Below are 23,208 nucleotides of genomic sequence, written 5' to 3' on the forward strand. Positions count from 1 at the left end.
TCTCCACACCAAGAAGACCCATTGGAGGAGGAGGAGGAGGAGGAGAACTTCAAGAGAGTTTATAGAAAGAAAGGTCTTAACTAAGCATATCAAGGCATGCTATCTAACCCAGAAATGTCCCACAGCAACAGAGGGGATGGGTAAGTTTATTTTTTTCTTTTAAAAAATAAAAACAGCTTGTAAAATATCCATTGATCATTTCACAGTGAAACTAAATCTTTCATCTTAAAAGTGAAGCATTAGAAGAATATTCATTTTGCCCATTTTACACATTGGGGCTGTAGGCATGTCATTTAAGAATAATGGCTATTTGGCAGGGTTTTTTTAAAGTATTATTGTTATCTTTTTGTGTGTGTGTGTTTGTATGTCTCACAATCATTTCTCTATACACCACTTCAAATGGAACCCTCCCTTGTAATAGAGTTAAAGCACAGCAACAGAGAAATTATGCAACATTCTGTACCCTCAGTCCCTAATATTTTTTGCTTTTTTTGGTGAGGCAACTGGGGTTAAGTGACTTGCTCAGGGTCACACAGCTAGTAAGTTCCAAGGTCTGAGGTAGGATCTGAACTCAGGTTCTCCCTACTTGAAGGCCAGAGCTCTAGCCACTGCAAAGAGTACCTATAAAAAAATCAGAAATCTTTGAAATTCTGAATTAAATATTTTTAGGTAGCATCCAGCCTCCTTTTCACAGATGGGACCCTAGAAAGCTAGCCGGCATTCAAAAGTACTCCTTGGGTCAGTAGCCACTCAAAACCATTAACTCATAAATTCCCTTACCCTCCTCCCACTGATATGTTTATTTTTGCAAGGTCAGAGGACACATTTGTTCAAAGCAAATGTCATTTAATTAACCATAGCAAATTAAGTGATGGAAAAGATCCCTCTACGTATACATGGAGTGTGTCCAAACAGGTTGCCATACCACCACAGGAAGGTCATGCACATGACGATCACCCAGTCCCCAGGGCACATAGATCACGTAAGCGTTTTACACCTCTGATGCTTCAGTCACCAATTCACTCTCTTCTCGAATGGGCTTTGCATCTCCAGTGCTCACTGACCTGGAGCCTCCTCTTATCTGCTGCTCATCACCTACTTCCCCCATCTTTTGGTCTGTCTGCTGCTTTCTGCTGCCTCAGCTAGTATGACATTCCATGGCCAAAGAAAGGACCAAAGCTCTTTTGATGCAGAGTCTATACCCAGGCAGCCAGCCTGCGAAAGGCACAGGCTGATTAAGTCTGATTTCTTTTCCTTCTAATTTTCTGCAGACTCAAAGATAATGGTCCTAGCCATCTATCTGACTTGTGGTTAGACAAAATCCTACAGAAGCCATGCAGAGGCTGGGGTTGGGGGAGGAGGCAGCACCAGGCTCATCTGGGCTACCATCCTCTTCCCTAATTGGCATGAAAATAAACCTAGGAGCAAAACATGAAAGAAAGAGCAATTGAAAACAGGGGCTGGATCCCATAAAATCTCATCTTTACTATGCATGTATGCCAACAACAAAATCCCAGGTTGTTTATCACTCTAGATAGCACAACAATGCGTTCTTCATTTAAATAAGCTGTATATGATGTACACAATTCAAATGTATTAAGATGTTCAGCTGGCATGGTAATTCCACCTGGAATTGAATTCCAGGTTTACAATGTTTCTAAAAAGGCTTCAGAATGCTCACATTTGTAGGACTCTTTTGCATTTAGAAATTTTCATTTCATGACTGAATAGCTATCTATAATGAGATGGCAGAGTTTCAGTGTTACAGAGAGTCAAGTCCAAAAAACATTTATTAACATGAGAAGGACCAAGCATGTCAATTGATTCAAGAATTTTTAATTTCTTAAAAATAATTTTACTGTTATTTACTATAATTTCTCCTATCTGTACAAATGATTATAAGCAGCTTTTATAATTTTACTTTGAAATAAAATTTCATCCTGTTCTCTTTCACATGTGTACAAGTATGGTGTCAATTGAAGGTCCTTAGGAATATTCTTAAAATCTGGTACTTTTAAATACCTGCTATGTGCCAGGCATTGTGCTAAATGCTGGGGAGACAAAGAAAAGGAAAAAAATCTACCTTCAAGGACCTAACAGTCTAATGGAAAAGACAATATACAAACAACATATAGACAGAATATAAATGTAGACAAGTATATACAGGATAAAATGGAGGTGATTTCAGAGGGAGAGTACTAGTCTTGAGAAAGGCTTCTTGAAGAAAGTGGTATTTTAGTGGAGACTTGGAGGAAGCCGAGAGGCAGAGAGTTCCTGACACGGGAGACGGAGAGCGGAAACGCACCGAGTCAGGAGACGGAGTGTCACTGGATCACAGAGAACGTGGAGGGGGGGTAAGAGGAAGCCAAGTCATGAGGGGCTCTCAAAACCAAACAAAGAATTTTATTTTTGACCCTGGAGGTCACAGGGAACCCCTGGAGTTCACTGAACAGGAAGGTGATGCGGTCAGACCAACAGATGGGCAGCAGACCAGGTGTGAGGTGATGAGGGCCTGCACCAAAGATGCCTTTGTATAGGCTGGGAAATACGAGGAAATCTGAGCAGGGACATGTTGCCTATACAAAGGCAGGATGGGGAAGGTGCCTTCTACACCATCCTATCCTGTCTTCCTGGTTCACTGCCCTCACAATCATCCCTCCCTTTCAATCTCTAGCTCCTTCCCCACCGCCTACAAACATGCCCAGGTCTTTACCTTATGTCTTTACAACACTCTTTAAACAGCCAAACTCTTAGCAAAAATTGCTTATGTGAATTTTTCTACTTCGCTTTCTTCTCAGTTTTCACAAGTCCTGGTGTTCTGGCCTCTGACCTAACTGAAACTATACTCTCCCTGAAGTTACCGGTGACGTCCTGTCGCCAAATCCACTAGCTTGTTCTCAGCCTTCATCCTTGTCCCTTCTGAAGAATCTGATACTGTTGACCACTCTCCTCTCTGGGTCTGCCTGACGCTGCTGTCTTCTGCTTCTCCTTCCACCTGTCTAATCACTCCTTAGCCGGCCTGTTCTTCACAGCATGTCCTCTAACCGAGGGTATACCACAGGGTTCCATCCTTGCCTCTCCTTTCTCTCTACCCCCTCTTCTGGTAAACTAATCATCTCCTACAGGTTTGATTACTGTCTCTAAATAGATGATGCCTACAGTCTGGTCCACCTCCCAAGTGTCAGTCTGGCATCATTGACTCCCTGTGGAAGAGCCAACAAAACTACCTTCTGCAATGCCTTCCATATTTGGTCTCTATTTCTATACCCTCCCTTTTATAAGAATATGGTTTTGCATTTATAAAATTCTAAGAAACAAAAACCATAACCTCATATGCTCTATGTTCTAGTCAAACTTACCTACATCCCTACATATCCAGCCTCCATGCCTTTGTAAAGGCTGGCCACTATTCTTGGAATGCCCTCCTTCCTTCCTTCTGCTTCTTAGAATCCATTTTGGCGAGGCTTAAGAGTTAAGTGACTTGCCCAGGGTCACACATTTAGTAAATGTCAAGTGTCTGAGGCCTGACTTGAAGTCAGGTCCTCCTGACTGCAGATTCAGGGCTCTACCCACTGCACCACTTAGCTGCCTCCCTAGTTTCTTTCAAAGTTCAGCACTAATACCCCATCCAACTTGAAACCCTTCCTGGTCCCCCAAACTATTAGTAACTCCCTGCTCAAATTTCTTTGTATTAACTTTGCACAAATTTTATATCCATTTAAATGTGTTACATTGGTTAACCTGAGAGAAAAATGCTTTTTGAAGGCAGGGCTGATTTGAATTTTGTCTTTGTATCCCCAGCACCCAGAGCAGTGCCTGGAATAGCAGGTCCTTAATAAATGCTTATTGAAAGATTAATGATCGTGAGCCCCAAGTCTAGGAACTCTGTCACAAGGAACTGTACTTTAGTCAGCCTTGAATCATTTTTTATATTCCTGGCAAGTGCTAGTAATCACTGCTCTCTGAATGCTTGCAAACTCTTTAATAATGTGTTTGGAAATTCTTCCAGGAATTGGAACACGTTGACCTGTTGTTTGAATAATCCACCTTCTTCCCTTCTTTGAAAATCCGACCATTTTATCTGTCTCCAGGCTTGCGATACCTTTTGCCTTCTAATAAAGCTTTCCCAAAGACCAAACGAGATGTTTGTAAAGAACTTGGCACAACGTAGTTGCTTAATAAATACTCATTTTCTTTCCGCTCCTTCCCCAGAGATCACTGATAGGTCCTCAGCAATTAAATCTATGATTTTTATTGCCCTAAGACAGTTTGTTTCAGCCTGATGATAATATTCATTAAAAGAAGCTAGGGGTTTTTCATCAACTCTTCAATTACCTTTGAACCATTTTTGTCTTACATTCCTGTCTGCAGATCATTTTCACTGATAGAGAAAGGGGAAGTCTGATAAGTGGTTCTGCCTTCTCCTCATCCCTGTTCTGTCAAGTTCAAACAACCCCTGACGTAACCTTATTTTTTATTTTGTTTATTTTTATTTATTTATTTTAATATTATTTAATTATTCATTTATTGTTCTAGGCAATCAGGGTTAAGTGACTTGCCTAGAGTCATACAGCTACTAAGTGTCAAGTGTCGGAGACCGAATTTGAACTCAGGTCCTCCTGTTTTTAGGGCCTCTGCTCTGTCCACCATGCCACCTACCTGCCCCCCTCCCTTTTTTTGTGAAGCAGTCGGGGCTGAGTGACTTGCTTGGGTGCTGTGACTTTTAAAAAAGCCCCTTTTTTATCTTTGTCATCATAGCTCAGGGTATGCGTCTGGATGCTCCGGTCTTTATCTAGAGCCATAAAAAGGCATGGCCACTTCCTGATAAGCTTCCTAACTTTCCCCCCAGCAACCAGATCCTAGTTGGTTAAAAACAACTCTAGAATTCAGTGACTTATCACGGTACTCAGCTATTAAGTGTCTGAGGCCACTTCATACATCAATGGCTGTACCAACTACAGCCTCAGCAGAGGGAAGCTTGGAGGGAGGTAGACAAGCAGGACTGTTTTGGAACTTAACTGGGTTGAATTTGTTATATACTTTCTTTAAGCTATCTATAATTAAGATTCATGGTTTCATATTTGTTTAGTTGTTCAGGAGTACCTAACTCTTCATGATTACATGGACCATACTGTCCATAAGGTTTTCTTGGCAAAGATACTGGAGGGGTTTGCCATTTTCTCCTCCAGTCGATTAAGGCAAACGGAGGTTAAGTGACATGTCCAGGGTCACACAGTAAGTGTCTGAAGCTAGATTTGAACTCAGGTCTTCCTGACTCCAGGCCCACACTGAGTGGAAGGAGATGGTCTTCCAAACCCCCAGAGCAAAATACCTTTCCAGGATGGGGAAGGTCCCTTCTAGACCACTCTCCCGCGAAGAAGGAGTGTCACCACAGCCAGCCAGCGACCAGGTGTCTTATTTCCTGCTTGATAGCCCCAAGCCATCTAGCTGCCTCATGGTTTTGTATGCAACCCTACCTTTCTGTTCCGATTTGGATATAGTAATGATCACATTGGTTGATTTTTAATTTTCACAGTAAAAACAAGGAAAGAACTTTAGGCCCAAAAGACTGCTCTGTAGTAGGATCCAGGTCACATAGGATAGAAATATGACTTCTGGGGCAGGGGAACTACCTTGCATGAAGACAATTCCGGGCTCTAAGTCCAGATGGAGGCACGCAGGCAGGGAACTGCGCAGCTTGGAGAGTGCCCTTGGGAACATTTCCTACCAGGCCATGGATCATTCCGGGCCTTGGGAGTTTTGCTCTGAGCTTTCCCATGCTGACTGATACACCAGGTCATGTCTTGCTGACTGGCTCACCCTACCAAGTGACCATCCCCTGCTAAGGAAGATGCACAGAGCTTCTGACCAGAGGTATACAAGGTGTTTGATTCACTTCACTTTCTACCAATCAACAAATCTGCCAGCAGCGCAGAAAGGACTCTCTCAAGAAGTTTATCTACAGCTTCTGGACATCTGCAATGATACTCTAGGTGAACTAGACATTTTGGTGGACAGATCAATGTGTGTTAAGGCCTAATGTGCAAGGCCTGGTCTTGCATGGGCTCTCAAGAATCAAATTTGTGGGGGCAGCTAGGTGGCACAATGGATAGAGCTCCAGCCTTGGAGTCAGGACGACCTGAGTTCAAATCTGGCCTTAGACACTTGACACTAGCTGTGTGACCCTGGGAAAGTCACTTAACTCCAATTGCCTCACCAAAAAGAAAAAAAAAAGAATCAAATTTGTAAATATCCTCCTAGGACTCAAACAGTATATCTGGAAAGAGGTCCAGTTCAATGCTTGACCATGGTGGTCTCATATGGGTCACAGCTGCCTTTGTAGGTCACAGCTGCCTTTCTTCTCTACTCTTCCCCATCTACCTCACGTTACATTCCTGAATATCCCATGTGAATTTGAGGCAGGGGTAGATAGAGTAAGTAGCCAACCGCAACAGACACCAACAGAACATCTTAGTGAGTCCAAGTGTGGCCAGTGGCAATGGAGAACGTGGATGGGTGGCCCTTGTGAAGGGAACACAAGGATTAATTTACCCTTGATGCCACCTCACCTGTTACACTTCTAATGGTGCTTTGGCGGGGACTGGGTGTTTGGTTCAACACACTCAGAACGTTTCTTAGGACGTACAGCAAGTTGGATTCCACACTGACTACTGTCAACAGACTTCCAGAGGAGGCTGGCAAGGGGCCACATGCCAAGCTGCTGCATCAGCAGAACTAGAGTGTTGCCATCCTGGATGAGGCAATAGAGCAGTATGAGCAGTGTTGGCACTTGTAAGGAACAGCGCTGAGAAATGTAAAGCTGAGCTGTCTTCTGGTCACTTTCAGAACCATCACTATAAGAATACAGTGGCTGCCCGTGAAGAATTTGAGGTGTGAGAAGAATGGATTTCCCTTGGTGGTTACTGAACCTGACCATCATTGAAGAAGCTTGTGGTCATGGAGACAGCCTTTGTAAGGTAACTCAAATCAAAGTGAGTTTTGGAAAGGTATGGTTACTGTGGGGCTCCCCAGGAGAATTTCCCAGGTAGGCACATTTCCTAGGTGGGTAGTGCCTCTTTCCTGGTACCTCTCCTAAGGCAGCATGGGGAGTTGCCTGGGCATTGGTTTCTCTTTTCCCAGGTGTTTTGTATGGCTATGCTTGGTACCTCCATACTAGCTGGGGGCATTTTTCAGTATTAAGTCAATCTGATACAGCCTGAGATAGCCTGGGTCTACATCACTAACAGCAATTGTATGAGACTCTGTCCTATCAATTTGGGAACCCCAGACATAACAGTAAAATAATAATGCTACCCCAGTAAAAATGCCAGTTTGTTTTCAGTGCCATTGAAGCAAAAGTACCGTTCCTTCATGGAAACTGGGACTGCGTGTTTAACTTTGGCCAAGGATCCCCATGGTACATTAGAAATAGTGCTGAATTTGAGGCCAGAGGACCTGTGTTTAAATTCTGACTTTGCTACTTACTAACTGTGTTACCTTGAGAAAGTCACTTGGGAGGCAGCAAGGAATAGTGGCTAGAGTGTCAGACTTGGAAGATCTGGACTGGAATTCCCCCTCAGACCCTTACCAGCTGTGTGATCCTGGGGTAAGTCCCTTAACCTCTCTGGGCTCAGTTTCCTTATCTGCAGAATGAGGGGGTTAGATTCAAAGACATCTGAGATCCTCTCCACCAGCTCTAAAATCTGTGATCCTCATGCTTCTCTTTAAATGCATTTTATTCCTTGACTAGGTCCAAGAAAGAAGTACTCAAGGTCCTCCTGCAGAACAAGGTGCAGAAGAGGCTCATGTATCACTTTGCCTCCCCTGCTGTGTTTTTCATGAAGAGAGAGTGGCAAGAGACAGGTCTGCCCTCGGTGGGGGGGGGGTCCTCAGTGCTGGCACAGGACTGGTGTCCTGCCATTTATCCTGATCTGTTGTACCAATTGCATCAGGCTAACCTTGTTGGATTGTGCAACAGAGAGCAGCACTAACAATGGATTTCATTGTGGAGCTGTGGCCTCCACATTGGTGGTGGTGTCACCCTCCAGAAAATGGCTTATGTTATCCCTTCATTAGCTCTATCGTGGGACTCCAGATAGCTTGGTTACTCCTCAAGGAAAGGACATACCTTCTGGGTCTTTCTAGCCTACCTCTTAACAGATACCAGTATTCAATTTGTAAAATAGCTTTGTTCTACTCTGTTTACAGACAGCTTAGGGCTCATCTCTCCTCCTATCTCCTCTGATCCTACAGAAAACAGTCAAGAACCAGCAGTATCTTCAAATATCTCAGTTGTTATACCTCCTATCCCCAGGATTACTGACTTACCCTTCTGCCCACTGCAAAGATCTGTAACTGTATAATCCATTCCTCTACCCTACTCATCCCCTTCCATTCAAACTGCTTTTCACCCATAATTCTTCCCTTCCCTTACTCCTCATAGCACCACAATAGGGGCAGAGGTTATTTGAAGGAACCGGAGTCAGCAGAGACTAATGCCCACAGGCATTACTGGTAGGAGTGCAAGAGGAATTCTTAGTGAAAGAAATTTAGATTCCCATAGATACAGGGGGTCACCCATAGTATTTGTTGAGGTAAGAAGGATACAGGTCCAAATAAAGGAACCATCTTTACCATTTTTAAGCCCCAGAGTTGCTGAAGGCCTTTCTTCAATGGTGCACCACCAAGGCAGGGTCCCAAGGAAATGCCTTGCAGAAAGAAATGGTGTCTGCCCCTACTTAGGTTCCATAAGGAGTCATGGCGATAGAATCCTAGCCAACCTAGGTCATGGTGTGAAATCTAACCCTAATTTCTGCTAGCAGTTTTTGTCAAATAGTGATTCTTTATTCCAACAGTTGGATTCCTGGTTCTTGATCTTGGCCCATTTGAACCATTTTCCTGCCCATACCTACAACAATACTTGTCAGGAAAAGCCAAGCCATTTTCAGCACCAAATCCCCAACAGCAGGAAGAAATTGAAAATAATTCAACTACAATAGGTGCATTAGTGTACAGGCTGGAGTACTAAAACATATTGTTCTACTTAAGCTAACTTTATACTAATCATCAACGGTAAGAAATCATGTTTTTTTCCATAGTTTTTATTTTGTGAACTTATGCAAGAAAGACATATTTCAACCAAGATTCGAGGCCTCTTCAAAGAATGACAAACTTGTGTAAACATGCTCTTCCGCATATAAAACAGGTATTAACAATGGATTTCTTAGGACTGGAACCAACAATCTGTGAGTCACAGACAAGATACAGGATTTAGTGAAGGGTGGATCTATTAAAAACTCTATTTTTTTTTTTAACTGAGAGTGTGGTTTCTAGCTTAAGGAAACCCTGAGCATTCAATCCCCTTCCTAACTCACAGTGAAGAGTCATTTACCCTTGGTGTACTCCCCTTCCCCCACACCTGAAAACAAGCTTTTAAAACTTAAAAAGCACACACAGTTACATGGATATATGGAAGTACCAACTATCTCCCCACAAACTTAGTCTTCTCTCTTTCCTCAAAATAAATAGGTAGCACCAATCTAGTTGAAGTTGGACAGGATTTCCTCAGCTGGAGAAAGGCAGACAGGACATTTTAGATAGGGAGAATGATGTGGGCAAAGGAAAGAGAAGTAGAACACAAAACCTTATGACAATGGAAGGCCTTTAATGACAAACCAAACTTAGCATTTATGCTGCGTGCAACATGAAACCATTGGGCAACATGGTAGGTTGTTGGGTATAAGAATGATGAGAAGTAAAGTATTGGTTTGGAATTAAGAATCTGTGTTCAGCATCTGGCAGATACCTAGCAAGCAGTAGCAGATTAGAATTCAAATAGCTGTATGTAATGAGTTAAAGCAATTGGGGAGGTAAAAGTCATTTGTAATGTTAATGGAAATCAGTTATTCAGTGCTCTGAAAAAGCTGGGCTAGAATCTTTAACCTTAATGGACTTCTGGTTCTCATCAATGTAGGCACTCTTCCTACTGACCTAACCACCTCTTCTCATCCTTTATAATTACGGTTCACATTCTCCCCCAATCTATCCAATACATCGCACTGGGTCGGGGCTTGAACATTTCTAGGAAAAGAGTGGAGCCCTTGGGCTCTCTGTGAAATCCATATTTTTCACTTGCTCAACTGCATCCTTCACCTTTTTTATGTCTCCTGGTTCTACTGAGAGAGAGGTCAATACTGATGTGGATTAGTTTTTTCAGTCTCTTCCTGTTCTACTGTGTTACCTTCCCTGAAAGTTCTGAGCCTTCGACTGACAACTGTGACTCAAATTATGTGTATGTATGTACGTAATATACTCTGTTTATATGTGCATGTTAATTTGCATATGCACACACACACACACACACACACACACACACACACACACACACACACACACACACACACATATATATAAAGTCACACTGGCCATGTTGAAGGTTCAGAACTTCACACAGGCACCACGGTAAGTGGAATTTTCTGGTACAAAATGCAAATTTGTGGCAACATTAAGGAGTGTCCCTCACATTACTCCTCTGCATACTGTGTCTTCCAGAGGGTACCTACCTTGCCTACTTCAAGTGAGATTATTTCACTGAATTTGGAAAAAATAAACTCCCATAATAAGGAGATAGAAGAAGCATCATCTAAAGTGAACACCATAGTCGCGTGAGTAATTAGAGTTCTGGGAAAACATTTTTACAGACATACTCCATCATTCCTGTTCTTGATTGTTGAGGCCTTTTCCTCCTCTAGCACTATGTACACACTGTTACCGAGGACTACTCGGCAAAGGAAACCAAGGAGCAATTACTTTACAGAATGCATATAATTATCTCCCCGTATAGGGAGTCATGCCTCTGGGCATTTCTCTTTCTCTAGGAAGCATTCCGTCCCAGGCAGGGAGCCTTACTTAGAAAGACAACTCTAGCTCCTCAACCCAGAAAATACTGAGGATAAATTCCTGTGCAACGTGTCCTCCCACTCACTCGACTTGTAGGCAGCTGATGCAATTCCAAGGCGCTAAACGACAGCTGCTTTTACTGTACCTCTTACTGTATAATAGTGCTTCAGCGTGGCCAAGTCTTCAGCCTGGGATAATCCTGGAACCCCAAGTGCCGGCTGTAGCAAAAGCAGCTCTAGAATTTTCAGCCATCGCAAGCTAGCTGCTAAATCGGGCCAGCCTCTGCGAGGCATTACACGGACTTCGGGGGCATTTATATCTTCCAAGCCTCCTGCAGCTAAATCTCTCTGTTGCCAGTACCCGGGAGAAGCACCATAGGCATAGAGCAGGAAGGGATCTCAGAGGTTAGATCCACACCCCACCTTCCCTGATGTTTACTAGTGAGTGAACTGAGACCCAGAGAGAACAAGCCGATGTCCCTGCACCGTCCATTCATTCATCACCCCGTCCGAGCTTTTAATCCTTACAACAAAAGGGCTAAAGGCAGCAGCTGGTCCCTTGGCGATGGGCCCCGCAGCTCCTACCCACAGCCACGCAAACCTGCCTCGAGATGCTCTGCGCTCTCGTCCGATGCTCCCTCTCCCTCCTATTAGGAGACAAAGGATACCTACCCTCTCGCAGGCTACTCATATCCACCCAACGCTTCGCTCCTCTCCCAGCCAGCAGGTCTCCCTTCCTACACAACGCTTCTTCCCACTTTTTGCACGACCTCAGGGGTGCCCCTCGCCGCGGCCGGGACGGAGCCCGCAGGCCAAGTTGGCAGCACGCTCTGTCCCCACTCACCCGGGCGGTGGAGAATCGCCTTAGCAGCTGGCCGCTTCGCCACAGCATCTCGCACGGTTAGCAGGGACGCGTAGAGTGGAGCCAGGTCCCGGTGCAGTCAAGCCTCCCCGCTCGCCGGCCAGCCCCGCAAAGAGCAGGGCACGCCCCCCTCCAGCTGGCAGAGGCTCAGCCCGTCTGACGCAACGCCCCCAACCCCGCCCGCTGCCTTTTCAGGGCCCCACCACGGCGGGCGCGCGCCTCCCGGGTGCGAGCGACATGTCGGCGCGGCCCTGCGCGTCCATGTGCCCCCAGCCTGGGCATCCCGTGCGCTTACCCGTGGGTAATTCACCTGGCCTTCAGTGCCTGGAGGTCGGCTGCGCTCTGGCTTGTGCTAAGTGAGGATGGAGGAGCACAGAAGCCACCCCCAGTATTGGCTAAGCGGTGTGTGTGGGGGGGGATGCCTAGAATTGGACTTCCTTCCATCCCCACCCTCCCTTCCCAAAGCAGAGTGGGTGGGCCTCTGCTAAACACTCAGGGTCTTCCATCTCCGCAGAATAAGGTATTTATCTCACCATCAGTTCCCAACAAACCATATATGGTAACATCCATTCACTAAAGAAAGTTAGTTTTGTTTGGCTTTCGGAGCAAGCGTTTATTAATTATTAATAATTATTATTGATTAATTATTCACAGAGGACCTAGTAAGTGTGAGTGCTGTTGTTAATATTCTGCAAAGATAACTAAAAGTTGGGTGGTGACCACAAGGAGATTCCAATCTGTCAGGAGAGATAAAGAGTTACGCAAAAAACAATATATGGCAGAATGTGCAAGGAGAGGTATGGGAAAACAATGTTAGGAATGTACAGAAGAAGATGACTTCTATTGGGGGGATGAGGGATGGCTTCATGGACAGCTGGCAACTGAGCAAGGCCTTGAAGGATGAGATTTTTGGCAAGCAGAAAACTGCATAATAACTTTAAGGTCAAAATCAATTAAAATCTCTTTTGGACTCTTGGGTCCAATTACAAAAGCGAAATAATATCGTAGGATAACAATGTATTCATACTATTCTTGTATAGCTTTTAATCAAGAGTGGCACCTAGTGAAGAAATAGAAGAAAGAGAAGCCCTTTCTCAACTGCAGGTGTGAATAGAACAAAATAACCCAGCAATGTTTAGGTTTGTCCATTTTTAAAAGAAAAATAGGAATACTTTGTCGACAAAACATTTAGAAAAAAAAATCTCTCCCTCCTACCTCCTTTCTACCGAAAAAGAGAAACAAAATCCTTTTTTGACAAATTTGCCCAGTCAAGCAAGGAAAACAAATTCCATCACTGGTCTGTCAAAAAAAAGAGTTTCATTTTGCACCGGGAGTCCATCACCTCTTTCTCATTTCTTCATTGGTCCTCTGGAATCGTGGCTAGTCATCGAATTAATTAGAATTCTTAAGACTTTCAAAGTTGCTATCATACAAGTTGTTCTCCAGGTTCACTCTTTATCAGTTCACAGGAGTCTTCCCAGCTTTCTCTAAAATTGTTGTTTTCATCCTTTCTTAGGGCACAATAGTATCCCATTGCATTCATATACCAAAATTTGTTTAGCCATTCTCCGTTTGATCTTTCCTGTTTTTTTCTTCCTTTGATACTACTAAAAGAGCTGCTATAAATATCTGATCTCTGATCTCTTGGGAGGGGTGGTATCAAAGACCAATCCGAAGCAACCGTGAATTAATGTGCCTGGTTTCCCATAGCCCCTCCAACGTTGTTATTTTCCTTTTTCTGTCAACTTGGCCAATCTGATGGGTATAAGGAAGAACCTCAGAGTGGCTTTAATTTGCCAATAGAACATTTAAAATAGAAAAGACTACATTTAAAAGCAATGAATTTGATACTCTCTACACATTTACTTAGCCTCTTTAAGCCTCATTTTCTTCATCTGTAAAATCAGGGACAGCTGGGTGACCCCTATGGTACCTTCCAGGACTAAAATCCATAATTCTATAAAATTTAGGGTATTTCAAAACTTGGTCTGGAAATATCAACTGTAGCAGGTGAAAATCATTCAAGAAGTATCTTAACTCAGGAAGCTGCAAGATGTATTAAACAGAACAATTAACTTGGAGTTAGGACTTAGGGTTGAATTCTACCTCAGACATTCATCAGCAGTGTGATTTGGGCAAGACACTGAATTTTTTAGAGCCTCAGTTTTATCAGCTGCAAAATGGGGAACATAATTCTTGCACTGCCTTAAGAGGGTTATTGTGAAGGAAATGTTTTGCAAATTTTAAAGTGCTATACATTTATGATTTATTATCTCATATACCTATAAATGAGTTTATTCAGAGCCCATTACAGCAATAGTAATACCTTATATATGTATGGCACTTCACAGTTTACAATATTGTTTTACCTACTTAATTTCATTTGGTCCTCACAAGACTCCTGATTTTCCTTACGTTATGTATCAGTAAACAAGCTGGCTTAGGAAGCCAGCTGTGTCATGCAGCCTAATACAACCTCAACACATTTTGTGAGTTGCAGAATCCTGTAACTGTCAGAGTTGTAAGGGAAGTTAGAAATCATCTATTTAAGCTTCCTGATCCACTGCCCAAACACTTTCTACAATATCCCAGATAGATGAGCTTCCAGCTTCTACTTAACCAGGAGTGTGGAACCTGCAGCCTGGAGACCACATGTGGCCTTCTAGGTCCTTGGGTGTGGCCTAAATTTTGTGTGAGACAAAATTTTTCTCCCTGTAACATTTATTCATCTATTTTACCTTTGGAACAACAAAGTATGCTCTTTATCACAAGATTTTAAATATTTGAAGATAGCTATTGTGTCTCTTTTCCTACTCATTCCCCCCCCCATTTTCTCTTCTAGCTAAATGTCACTTCTTCCTCAAGCCAAATACTCTGATACGAGTGCAGAATTTTAGAATTGGAAGGCACCTTAGTGTTAATCTAGTCCATTATACCCCTGAAAAACATCCCTGTCTACAACATCCTATAAATGGCTGTCTGGCCTTTTCTTAAGCCCTCCAGTGAAGGGGAACCCACTATTTCTGCAAGCAACCCACTCTCCTTTTAAATAGCTATAATTGTTAGGAAGTTTTTCTTTTTTGTTCAGTCATTTCAGTGTGTCCAACTCTTTGTGACCCCTTTTAGGGTTTTCTTGGCAAAGACACTGGAGTGGTTTGCCATTTCCTTCTCCAGCTCATTTTCCAGATGAGGAAACTGAGGCAAACTGGGTTAAGTGACCTGCCCAGGGTCACACTGCTAATAAGAGTCTGAGGCTGGATTTTCCTGATTCTAGGCTCTTCCCTCCATCTACTGTGCCAATCAAGCCTAAATATGTCTGTTTGCAATTTCCACCCAGTTCTCTTGGTTCTGCCCTCTGGGGTCAAGCAGAAAAATCCAATTCCTCTCTTACATAATAATCCTTCAAACACTTGAAGAAAGTTATCAAGTCATGCCCTGAACCTACTCTGGTCCAGGCTAAACATACACAGTTCCTTCTGCCAATCTTCATCTGAACCTTCACTATCCTGGCTGCCCTCCTCTGGACACTCTCCAGATCATCAATGTCCCTTCTGGAAACTGGAGTCTCGTTACAACAGTATTTACTGTGGTGTAGGATTTGGTAGAAGGTTGGCCTGCTTTCCTCATAAGAATTTAATCTGTAACACAGTTCTCTGGCATGATTCCCAAATGCATCTTTATGAAGATGTCAATGAATTTATTAAGCATTCCTAACCAGTGATGTGGTTCCTGTCCATAATGAGCTTACAATGTAATTTAGAAGCAACATAAACACAAACAAAAGCTTTTTATTCAAATGCAAAAGGAAGGGAAAGATTTTTTTAAATTTAATTTTTTTCATTGTCAAGCATTTATTTCCCCTCCCTCCTACCACCCTATCCTTTGTTTTTTTTAAAGACAAGTCTTGTAACAAATAAGCAAAATCAAGTAGACAGATTCCTCCATGGGCCATGTCCAAACACACGTGGCTCATTCTACAGCCCACGTTCCTTACGTCTCTATTAGGAGGTAGGCAGCATGCTTTGTCATCAGTCTGCTGGAATCAAGTCGTTCAAAGTTGCTTGTCTTTGCACTGTTGATATTATTGTACGTTTTTCTATTGCTTCTGCTCATTTTACCCTGTAAGTTCATAGGAGTATTTCCAGCTTTCTCTGAAACTCACTTTCATCATTTCTTGGGGCATAATACTATTCTAATACATTCACAATTTGTTCAGCCATTCCCAATTTAATGGGCATCCCCTTAGTTTCCAGTTTTTTGCCACTATAAATATTTTTTTACCATATGGGTCCTTTTGAAGGGAAAGACTTTCAAACTTTTATTGATCTGTCTGTCACAACAGGCATACTGAATGGAGAACCCTAGTCAGAAAGACTTAGGGTAACTTCTGTCTCCGACAATATGTGGAACTATAAGTAAAACACAATCTCCGAGGTAGCTTAAGAGAAGGAAGAGATTTGAGAACCAAAATATAACTTCTTGGAAAATGTGACTTGTGTAGACATGAAAAAGGCAGCATTATCTCTTAATACTTCAAGTGATCAGTGATTTCACTGGTGTGGGCAATTCCTCCATTGATAGAAAATGTCTTAGTAGATAATCCTCATGAGTTGCTGTGGCCAAAAAAGTTCATCCCTTGGTGGTCCACCTTCTGGTGATGATGCTTTCTACACTTCTAGGGGCTCATCCTTGGACACCAGAAATACCAGCTGTTACTGGGTTGTAACTGATGCCTTTCTTAATAGTGGGACCTGCTGGGGCTTATGCTGTGTCAGAAATGAGAATCCAGAGTCATCTCCAAACCATTGTAAGCTATTGGAATTGGCCTTTTGAAAAGATTATGGTCACAAATAACTAATGAATTCTGACAGGCTGGGGCATTTGACTTAGACACAGAGTTGTGATATGATAGCATGTAAGCTCCTTGAGGGCAGGTACAGCTTCACATCTGTCTTTGTACTCCTAGTGCTTGGCACTTAATAAATGCTCATTGGTTAATTAATTCAGACCAGCCAGCTTATGGAAAATAAGTCTGCACTAGAAGTCATGATGTAGCACTAAAATCTCTGCCCAATTGTGCGCTGAATTTACCCCACGGAGAACCTGCTGGGTGGACACTGATACTCCTAGTAATCAACACTGTAGAAAAAAATTACAAAGTGAAACTCATGGTTGTGAAGTAAATATAAATCTATATTCCATATAGGAATGCCTTTGATAACATTGCTGAACATTTTATTCTGCCTGCAATTTGTTTTCAAGCTCCTTCTCATTCTTGGTCAGCTAGAGCTTCCTAGAAAAACTTCATTGGTGGAAACTGTCCCTTTCAACCTAAAATTCTGTACTACTCAGCACTGTGGTAAGAGTACTTGAACAGTTTTACATTTGTGAGGGGCTTCTTTTGTGCGAACTAGAATATGTCAACCATCAGAGTTTGGTAGAAGAAAGACAAACAGAATTAGGTTGTATCAGCGTTGATTTCTCTCAAAGATTTCTCTCCATGGGAGCCAGTTGGAACTGAGTTCCCTTTTGGGTTTAAGGTGCACAGTCAGTCCCTCACTCCGGGACAGAGAAAATATCTCTATACCAGACCACTTCTAGCCATATCAGGCCACTCCCAGAGTAGAACACAATGGGCTTCCCTACCTTTGGGATTAAATTACTTGCAAACTTGGGTGGGGCTGACCAAGATAAGGAGAATCAATGCAATCTCATTATCAGTAACGTCCTTCTGAAGAAAAACTGAACTTAAAGTCTGGACTTTGGAAGATGAGGGCTGGGGGAAGCTCTGAATCTCCAAGATATTGGCTGTTAATAATCATTTTCACAATGAACTGTTCAGAATTAGGATGTGTACCTACTTTCATGTCCTAACATAGCCACTGCATGTTATAATTCTAGCAATGGTACCGTGGCATTTTTGGCTGTTTCACTGGTTCTGAAATGCACAGACACACACACAGCAATCATGGGATCTCAGTCTCTGAGCCCATGCTGCCTTCTGTGTAGAAGCCTCCCTGGAGCGGTATGTTCCGCCCTGAATGCTGCAATTTTAGTTAGGACATTGATAACCTGGAGAGTATTGACTCACCAACAAACACTATTTGTAAGCTGCTGCTAGGTCCGAAAGATACAAACACAAAATCACAAATACTCCAGTCTTTGAGGAGTTTACATTTTGGAAGATAATACAGGGCACACTGAGGAGAGATCATTAATAATTCAGGAATCAGGAAAGGCTTCCAACAGAAGGCAGCACCTTGAAAGAAGCTAAGAGGTTGAGGTGAGGAGAAAGTGCTTTTCAGTCATGGCCTACATGTAGCCTGTGTAAAGTCATACATAGAATTCTGAGCTTAGAGAATAGAAAGGAGGCCATTTTTGCTAGAAACTAGAGTGTCTGAAAGGGTATTATATGAACTAAGTCTGTAAAGCTAGGCTGGAGTCAGACTGTGGAGGCAGTTAAATACCAAGCTGAGAAGGTTGGTTTTTATTCTAGAGGCACTAGGGAGCCACTAGGGAGCCACTGAAGATTGTGAAGCAGGGAAGCTCCAAGGTCAGATTTTTTTTTCCTAGGAAGATTTTTTTGGCAGCTGTGTGGACAAATGGGAGGCCAGAAATATGAAGACACATTAGTAGGAGGCTAAGAACAGAAGGCTACTGCAATAGCAAGAGGTGGGCATGAACTCAGTGGCTGTGTGAAAGATGGCGTGGAGGCAGAATTGACAAGATTTGGCAATAGCGGGTGGTGATGGGTCAATAATGAAATGTGACTCAGGTCTTAATAACCCTTACCTTGGTGATGGTTAGCATGGTGGTGCCCTGAATAGAAACAGTAAATTTAGAGGAAAGATTTATTAAGGGAGAGAAGTAATGAATTCCATTTTGTTTTTTCCCCCTTAAATCTTCATTTGATTTGATTTTCATACATCCAAGGGGTGTCAGACCCTCACCATTCCACAAAAGAGAGAGATAAAAAGCTCTACTTTGGGTACAAAAATGGAAGTTACCTCAATTAAGTTTTCTTCCAGCTCTAAATCCAAGATGGTATAACCCTTCTCTATTGCTTATAATGCACGCCCTATGACAATAGAATTTTTGCCATGCATTTCCTCCTCCTCTCCGCTCTTGAGGATGCTTGTTTGGCTATTAGCTCTCCCTGCATTAAGTGCAGTTCTAAATGGAGAGCTGTGTGATCCCTGATGATAGTTAGCTAATGAGAGCTGGAAGGGACACAACACTAAGGCTTGAAAAGCTCTTCACTTATTTCATTTGATCTCACAACAGCTCTGTGAGGGAGGTGCTACGACTGCCCATTTTACAGACTAAGAGAATTTTAGTGGCTTGCCCAGGGCACAGGTCTCCCTGACTCCAGGTCCAACATTCTGCCAGCTGCTCCCTGTCGGAGCCTACCATGGGATCCTGATGGGGACAGGCAATGGGAGGGGCCCTCGGCAGTGGCAGGCACAATGGTACTCATGCGGTTCAGTGGTGGGGAGGGAGTAGAGGCAGTACTGCCTTTCATTTCTGAGGCCCTAGGCTCCAGTCCAGGCTGTGGTACTTCCAGATGTCTGATTTAGGGTTAGTCATCTAATCCTGGGAGCAAGGGTGAGGAACCTGCGGCTTCGAGGCCACACGTGGCCCTCTAGGTCCTCAAGTGCATCCCATTGACTGACTCCAAACTTCCCAGAACAAATCCCCTCAATAAAAGGATTTGTTCTGTAAAACTTGGACTCAGTCAAAAGGCTGCACCCAAGGACTGAGAAGGCTGCAGGTTCCCACCCCTGCCCTAGAGCCTGTTTTCTCATCTGTAAAATAAGAGTCTCTGTTTGATGGTTTCTAAACCTGAAGAATTTTTTCATGGCGGGGGCAGAGAAGGAGTAGGTTACATGATTAGGCAAGTGCGAGGAACACTTGTAAGGGAGCAAGTTTAGAGAAGGTTTTGTGGGGACAGGATAATATCTGAAAGATGGTCATGCAGAAGAGCCATGGAGAGAAGAACTAGGAGGAAAGGGTGGAAGGTGAAGAGAAAGATTATAGCTTGAAAGAAAAGTCACAGGATCCTGTTCTGCATTAGAGAGGCAGAGTGGGCAAGCAGAGGGGTCAAACATGCGGCCAGAACCAGACAAAATATTGAAATAATGAAACCAGATGAAAAACTGAAACCAGGCAAATATTGAACAAAATTGAAAATACAATAAAACATAGCTAATATTGCCCTTTAAACTTAAGTGGCCAGCAGGGATCCTTGTGCAAGTTTTAGTGGCCCCACTGGTGTGCCCTGCTCTACTGAACAGCAGCCCCAGGTCATTCTCCCCTCCTTTCTCATGGAGTTTAGCACTGGGCTCACCACCTTCCTGTGCTCCCCAACTCCTGTGCTCATACAGGGAGACGTTGACGTCCATGCTGTTGGGCCCTCAGCACTTCCTAATTACTTGTTCACCTTCAGTCTCATTACCTGCTGCTTCTCTGTACCTGAGCCACACATAAGGAAGGTTATGTTCCATTTCCCTAATTAAAAAAATAACTTTTTCATTCATCTATCTGACCATAAGGAATGGAATGTTCCATATCCCCCTATGGCTCATCTGCCTTAAACTCATTATTCATGATAACTGGGACCTCCAGTTCCTCCTCCCCTCAGTATTTTCTCAGGTCATTATCTCTGCTCTGACTTACTTCCTTCCCTCTCTAATTCTGATCCTATAGCTAGCCAATTAAATGATACACTGTCCTCTGCTCTCCAACCTATTGTTCCAACAGCATTCAGCCCTGGATTACTCCCATTCTGCAACTCCTTTCATGTAACCATACCAACTGGGTGTAATACGTGTTATCCAACTTCCACTGGGCCCTTACTGGCACAAAGTAGTTCGGCTAAATGATTTCCTATCTCACTCTCCACAAAAGCTTTTCCAGACCTTCTCTTTTCTCTTCAAATCTACCATACCTCTCCTCCCCTGGTTCTCTGATCTTGTCTCATTTTAGTGAGGAAACTGAGGTCTTCTCCCTTCCTTTTGATCTCATTGTCCACTCTCTCCTCTCTTTTCTCAGCCTTTGACAAAGAGGGGGCTGTTCTCTTTGCTGCCAACTCTTGTACCTTTGACTTCATTCCTGCGGCTCTTCTTCTGCAGATTTTAACCTTAATCATCCCCCACCCTGCCTAATTTTCAATCTCTTCCTAATTACTTACTGGTTCCAGCAGAGAATCACAAATACCTGTTAACCAATTTCAACTGGGCTTCACTTTGTAAGGCAGCCCCACAATTCTCTGGATTTCCTTTCTTACTCCCCACAGAAGTTACTCCAAGCCTTCTATTCCCTCCTGAAGCCCTTCTCTCAACACATCTGCTCCTCCCTTTTAGCTGAAACTCTTGCCTTTGACTTTATTGAAAAAACTGAGATCATATACATAACCTTCTTCTTCTATGTTTAGAGACATAGTACATACAACAAGGTCACAGCCCAGCTATACTGAATACTAGTCTCCTGGTCATTTTATATACATATATATATAAATTAGGACATATATATATATATATATATATATATATATATATATATATGTATATATGTCCTAATTCTCTCCCTCACTGGATAATAAACTTTGCAAATGAAGAGCATTTCTAATTTTAACCCTAAGGCCCAGCACATAGTAGGTGCTTAATAAGTGCTTGTTATGTTATTATACTTTGTCCTGGTCAGACCCCTTTTGGAATACTGTATTCAGTTAGACCTAGGTGCCACATTTTAGGAAGGACTAAGTATAACAGCATCGTTTTGGAGCTTAAAATGGCTTTAGAATACATTGAGACAACTCTCTAATCCCACTTTATTTTTTTTTTTCAGCCCAAGACAAGGTTTATTAGAACATCTGCCATACTGGCCAGACTCTCAAGGAGTCTGAACATTAGTGAGCCACTGGCTAGATTTTTGAGCACTTTAAAGGAGACAAGATGGACCTTATATACAGAAAGACTGTGGGAGGGATCTAGGAGTTCCAACCCCATTTTGTAGAGGAGGAAACTGAAGCCTAGAGAGGTTAAATGCTTTATCTGTGGTCATACAACTAGGAAATTTCACAGGTGAGATTTGAACCCAAGTCTTCCAGTACTCTCTCCACTATACCATAGTTCCTTGAACTGTCTGGAGTGTCCTAACGTCAGTCAGCATGGTAAAGGAAGGGCATTAAAAACATGCTAAGTGATGGTCAGTTGTAGGAACTGGGAGATATTGTATGACTCTTCTTTCTCCCCCACCCCCAGCAGAATCTAAACCTCAGCGAGCAAGAATTGTTTTCCACTGGTCTTTGTATTCCATGCCTGGAATGCCATGGGCCTTTAATAAATACCATCTGGGTGGAAGTTTAGCCTGTGGAAGATTTAGGCTAGATATGACACTTATCTTCAAATATTTGAGCAGTTGTTCTAGGGGACAGAGATTAGCCTTGTTTTTTGGCCCCAGAAGGCAGAATCAAAGGCATTGGATAGAAGTGGCAGAGGCAGATTCTGGCTTATATCAACCTAAGGCAAACCTTCTACCAATTCAAGCCCCATTACCTCCGGAGGTAGAGGGGTTCTCCTCTCCGAAGAGAGTGGATTATTACTTGTGTGGGATAACTTCAAAGAGTGTCTCAGGTATTAATTGGATTAGGAGGCTCTGAATTCCAATCCAATTCTGAGCGAGTCCTAACTAATGTCATGTTGGAATCCAATGAGACAAAACATGTCAAGCACTGGGGCTTGGAAAAGACCTCCTGGGTCTTTTTAGCTCTTAATTCTGTGATCCTTGCTGTGGTCGCTGCTGTTGTATCTGACTGACTCTTTGTGACCCCATTCGGGGTTTTCTTAGCAGAGATATTGGAGTGGTTCCTTCTCCAGCTCATTTTCCAGATAAGGAAACTGAGGCAAACAGAGTAAAGTGACTTGCCCAGGGCCATACAACTAGAAAGTGTCTGAGGCCAGATTTGAATTCAGCAAGATGAGTCTTCCTGACTCCAGGCCTGGCATTCTATCCACTGTACCACTTAGCTGCCCTAATCTAATTATAAGCTATTAACATTATTGTCATTGAAGTTAACATCACGCTGGGATCCAATGAGGTTTAAAAAAATATATTTTGGAGGGGGCAAACAGGACCTGTGATGTTATGTGTGGGGACTTCAGATCCTTTACAACTGAATTTACATGTTGTTTTTCTCTCCACTAGAATGTAAACTCAATGAAGACAGGGATTATTCTAGGGGAATTTATCATTAGCACAGTGGCTGGTAGAGGACGCTTAATAAATGCTAGTTGAATTGGAATAGTTTTATGAGATGCCTGGGGTGCTGAGATGTTTTGACTCACCTAGAGTCACCTTGCTAGAATGTGCCAGAGGCAAGATTTGAAACCAGATCTTTCTAATTTCAGTGCTAAATCTCTAGAGGATTGACTCCAAGGCTGCCTCCCA

At 43.0% G+C, this 23,208-nt stretch overlaps 1 protein-coding gene across 2 annotated transcripts in view; it reads right to left on the reverse strand.

Annotated features, from left to right (window-relative positions):
* ALDH1L2 (aldehyde dehydrogenase 1 family member L2) overlaps nt 1-11,871 on the reverse strand; it is a 55,765-nt gene extending 43,894 nt beyond the window's left edge. For both annotated transcript variants that reach the window (XM_078146966.1, XM_020982405.2), the window contains exon 1: nt 11,743-11,871. In XM_078146966.1, the coding sequence (XP_078003092.1) occupies nt 11,743-11,790 (48 nt within the window). In that variant the 5' untranslated portion in view covers nt 11,791-11,871. The remainder of the gene's footprint in view (nt 1-11,742) is intronic.
* Between the last annotated feature and the right edge of the window lie 11,337 nt (nt 11,872-23,208).

This window comes from Phascolarctos cinereus, unplaced genomic scaffold (genome assembly GCF_003287225.1).
Source record: "Phascolarctos cinereus isolate Bilbo 61053 unplaced genomic scaffold, phaCin_HiC Scaffold_1;HRSCAF=81, whole genome shotgun sequence".
NCBI lineage: Eukaryota > Metazoa > Chordata > Mammalia > Diprotodontia > Phascolarctidae > Phascolarctos > Phascolarctos cinereus.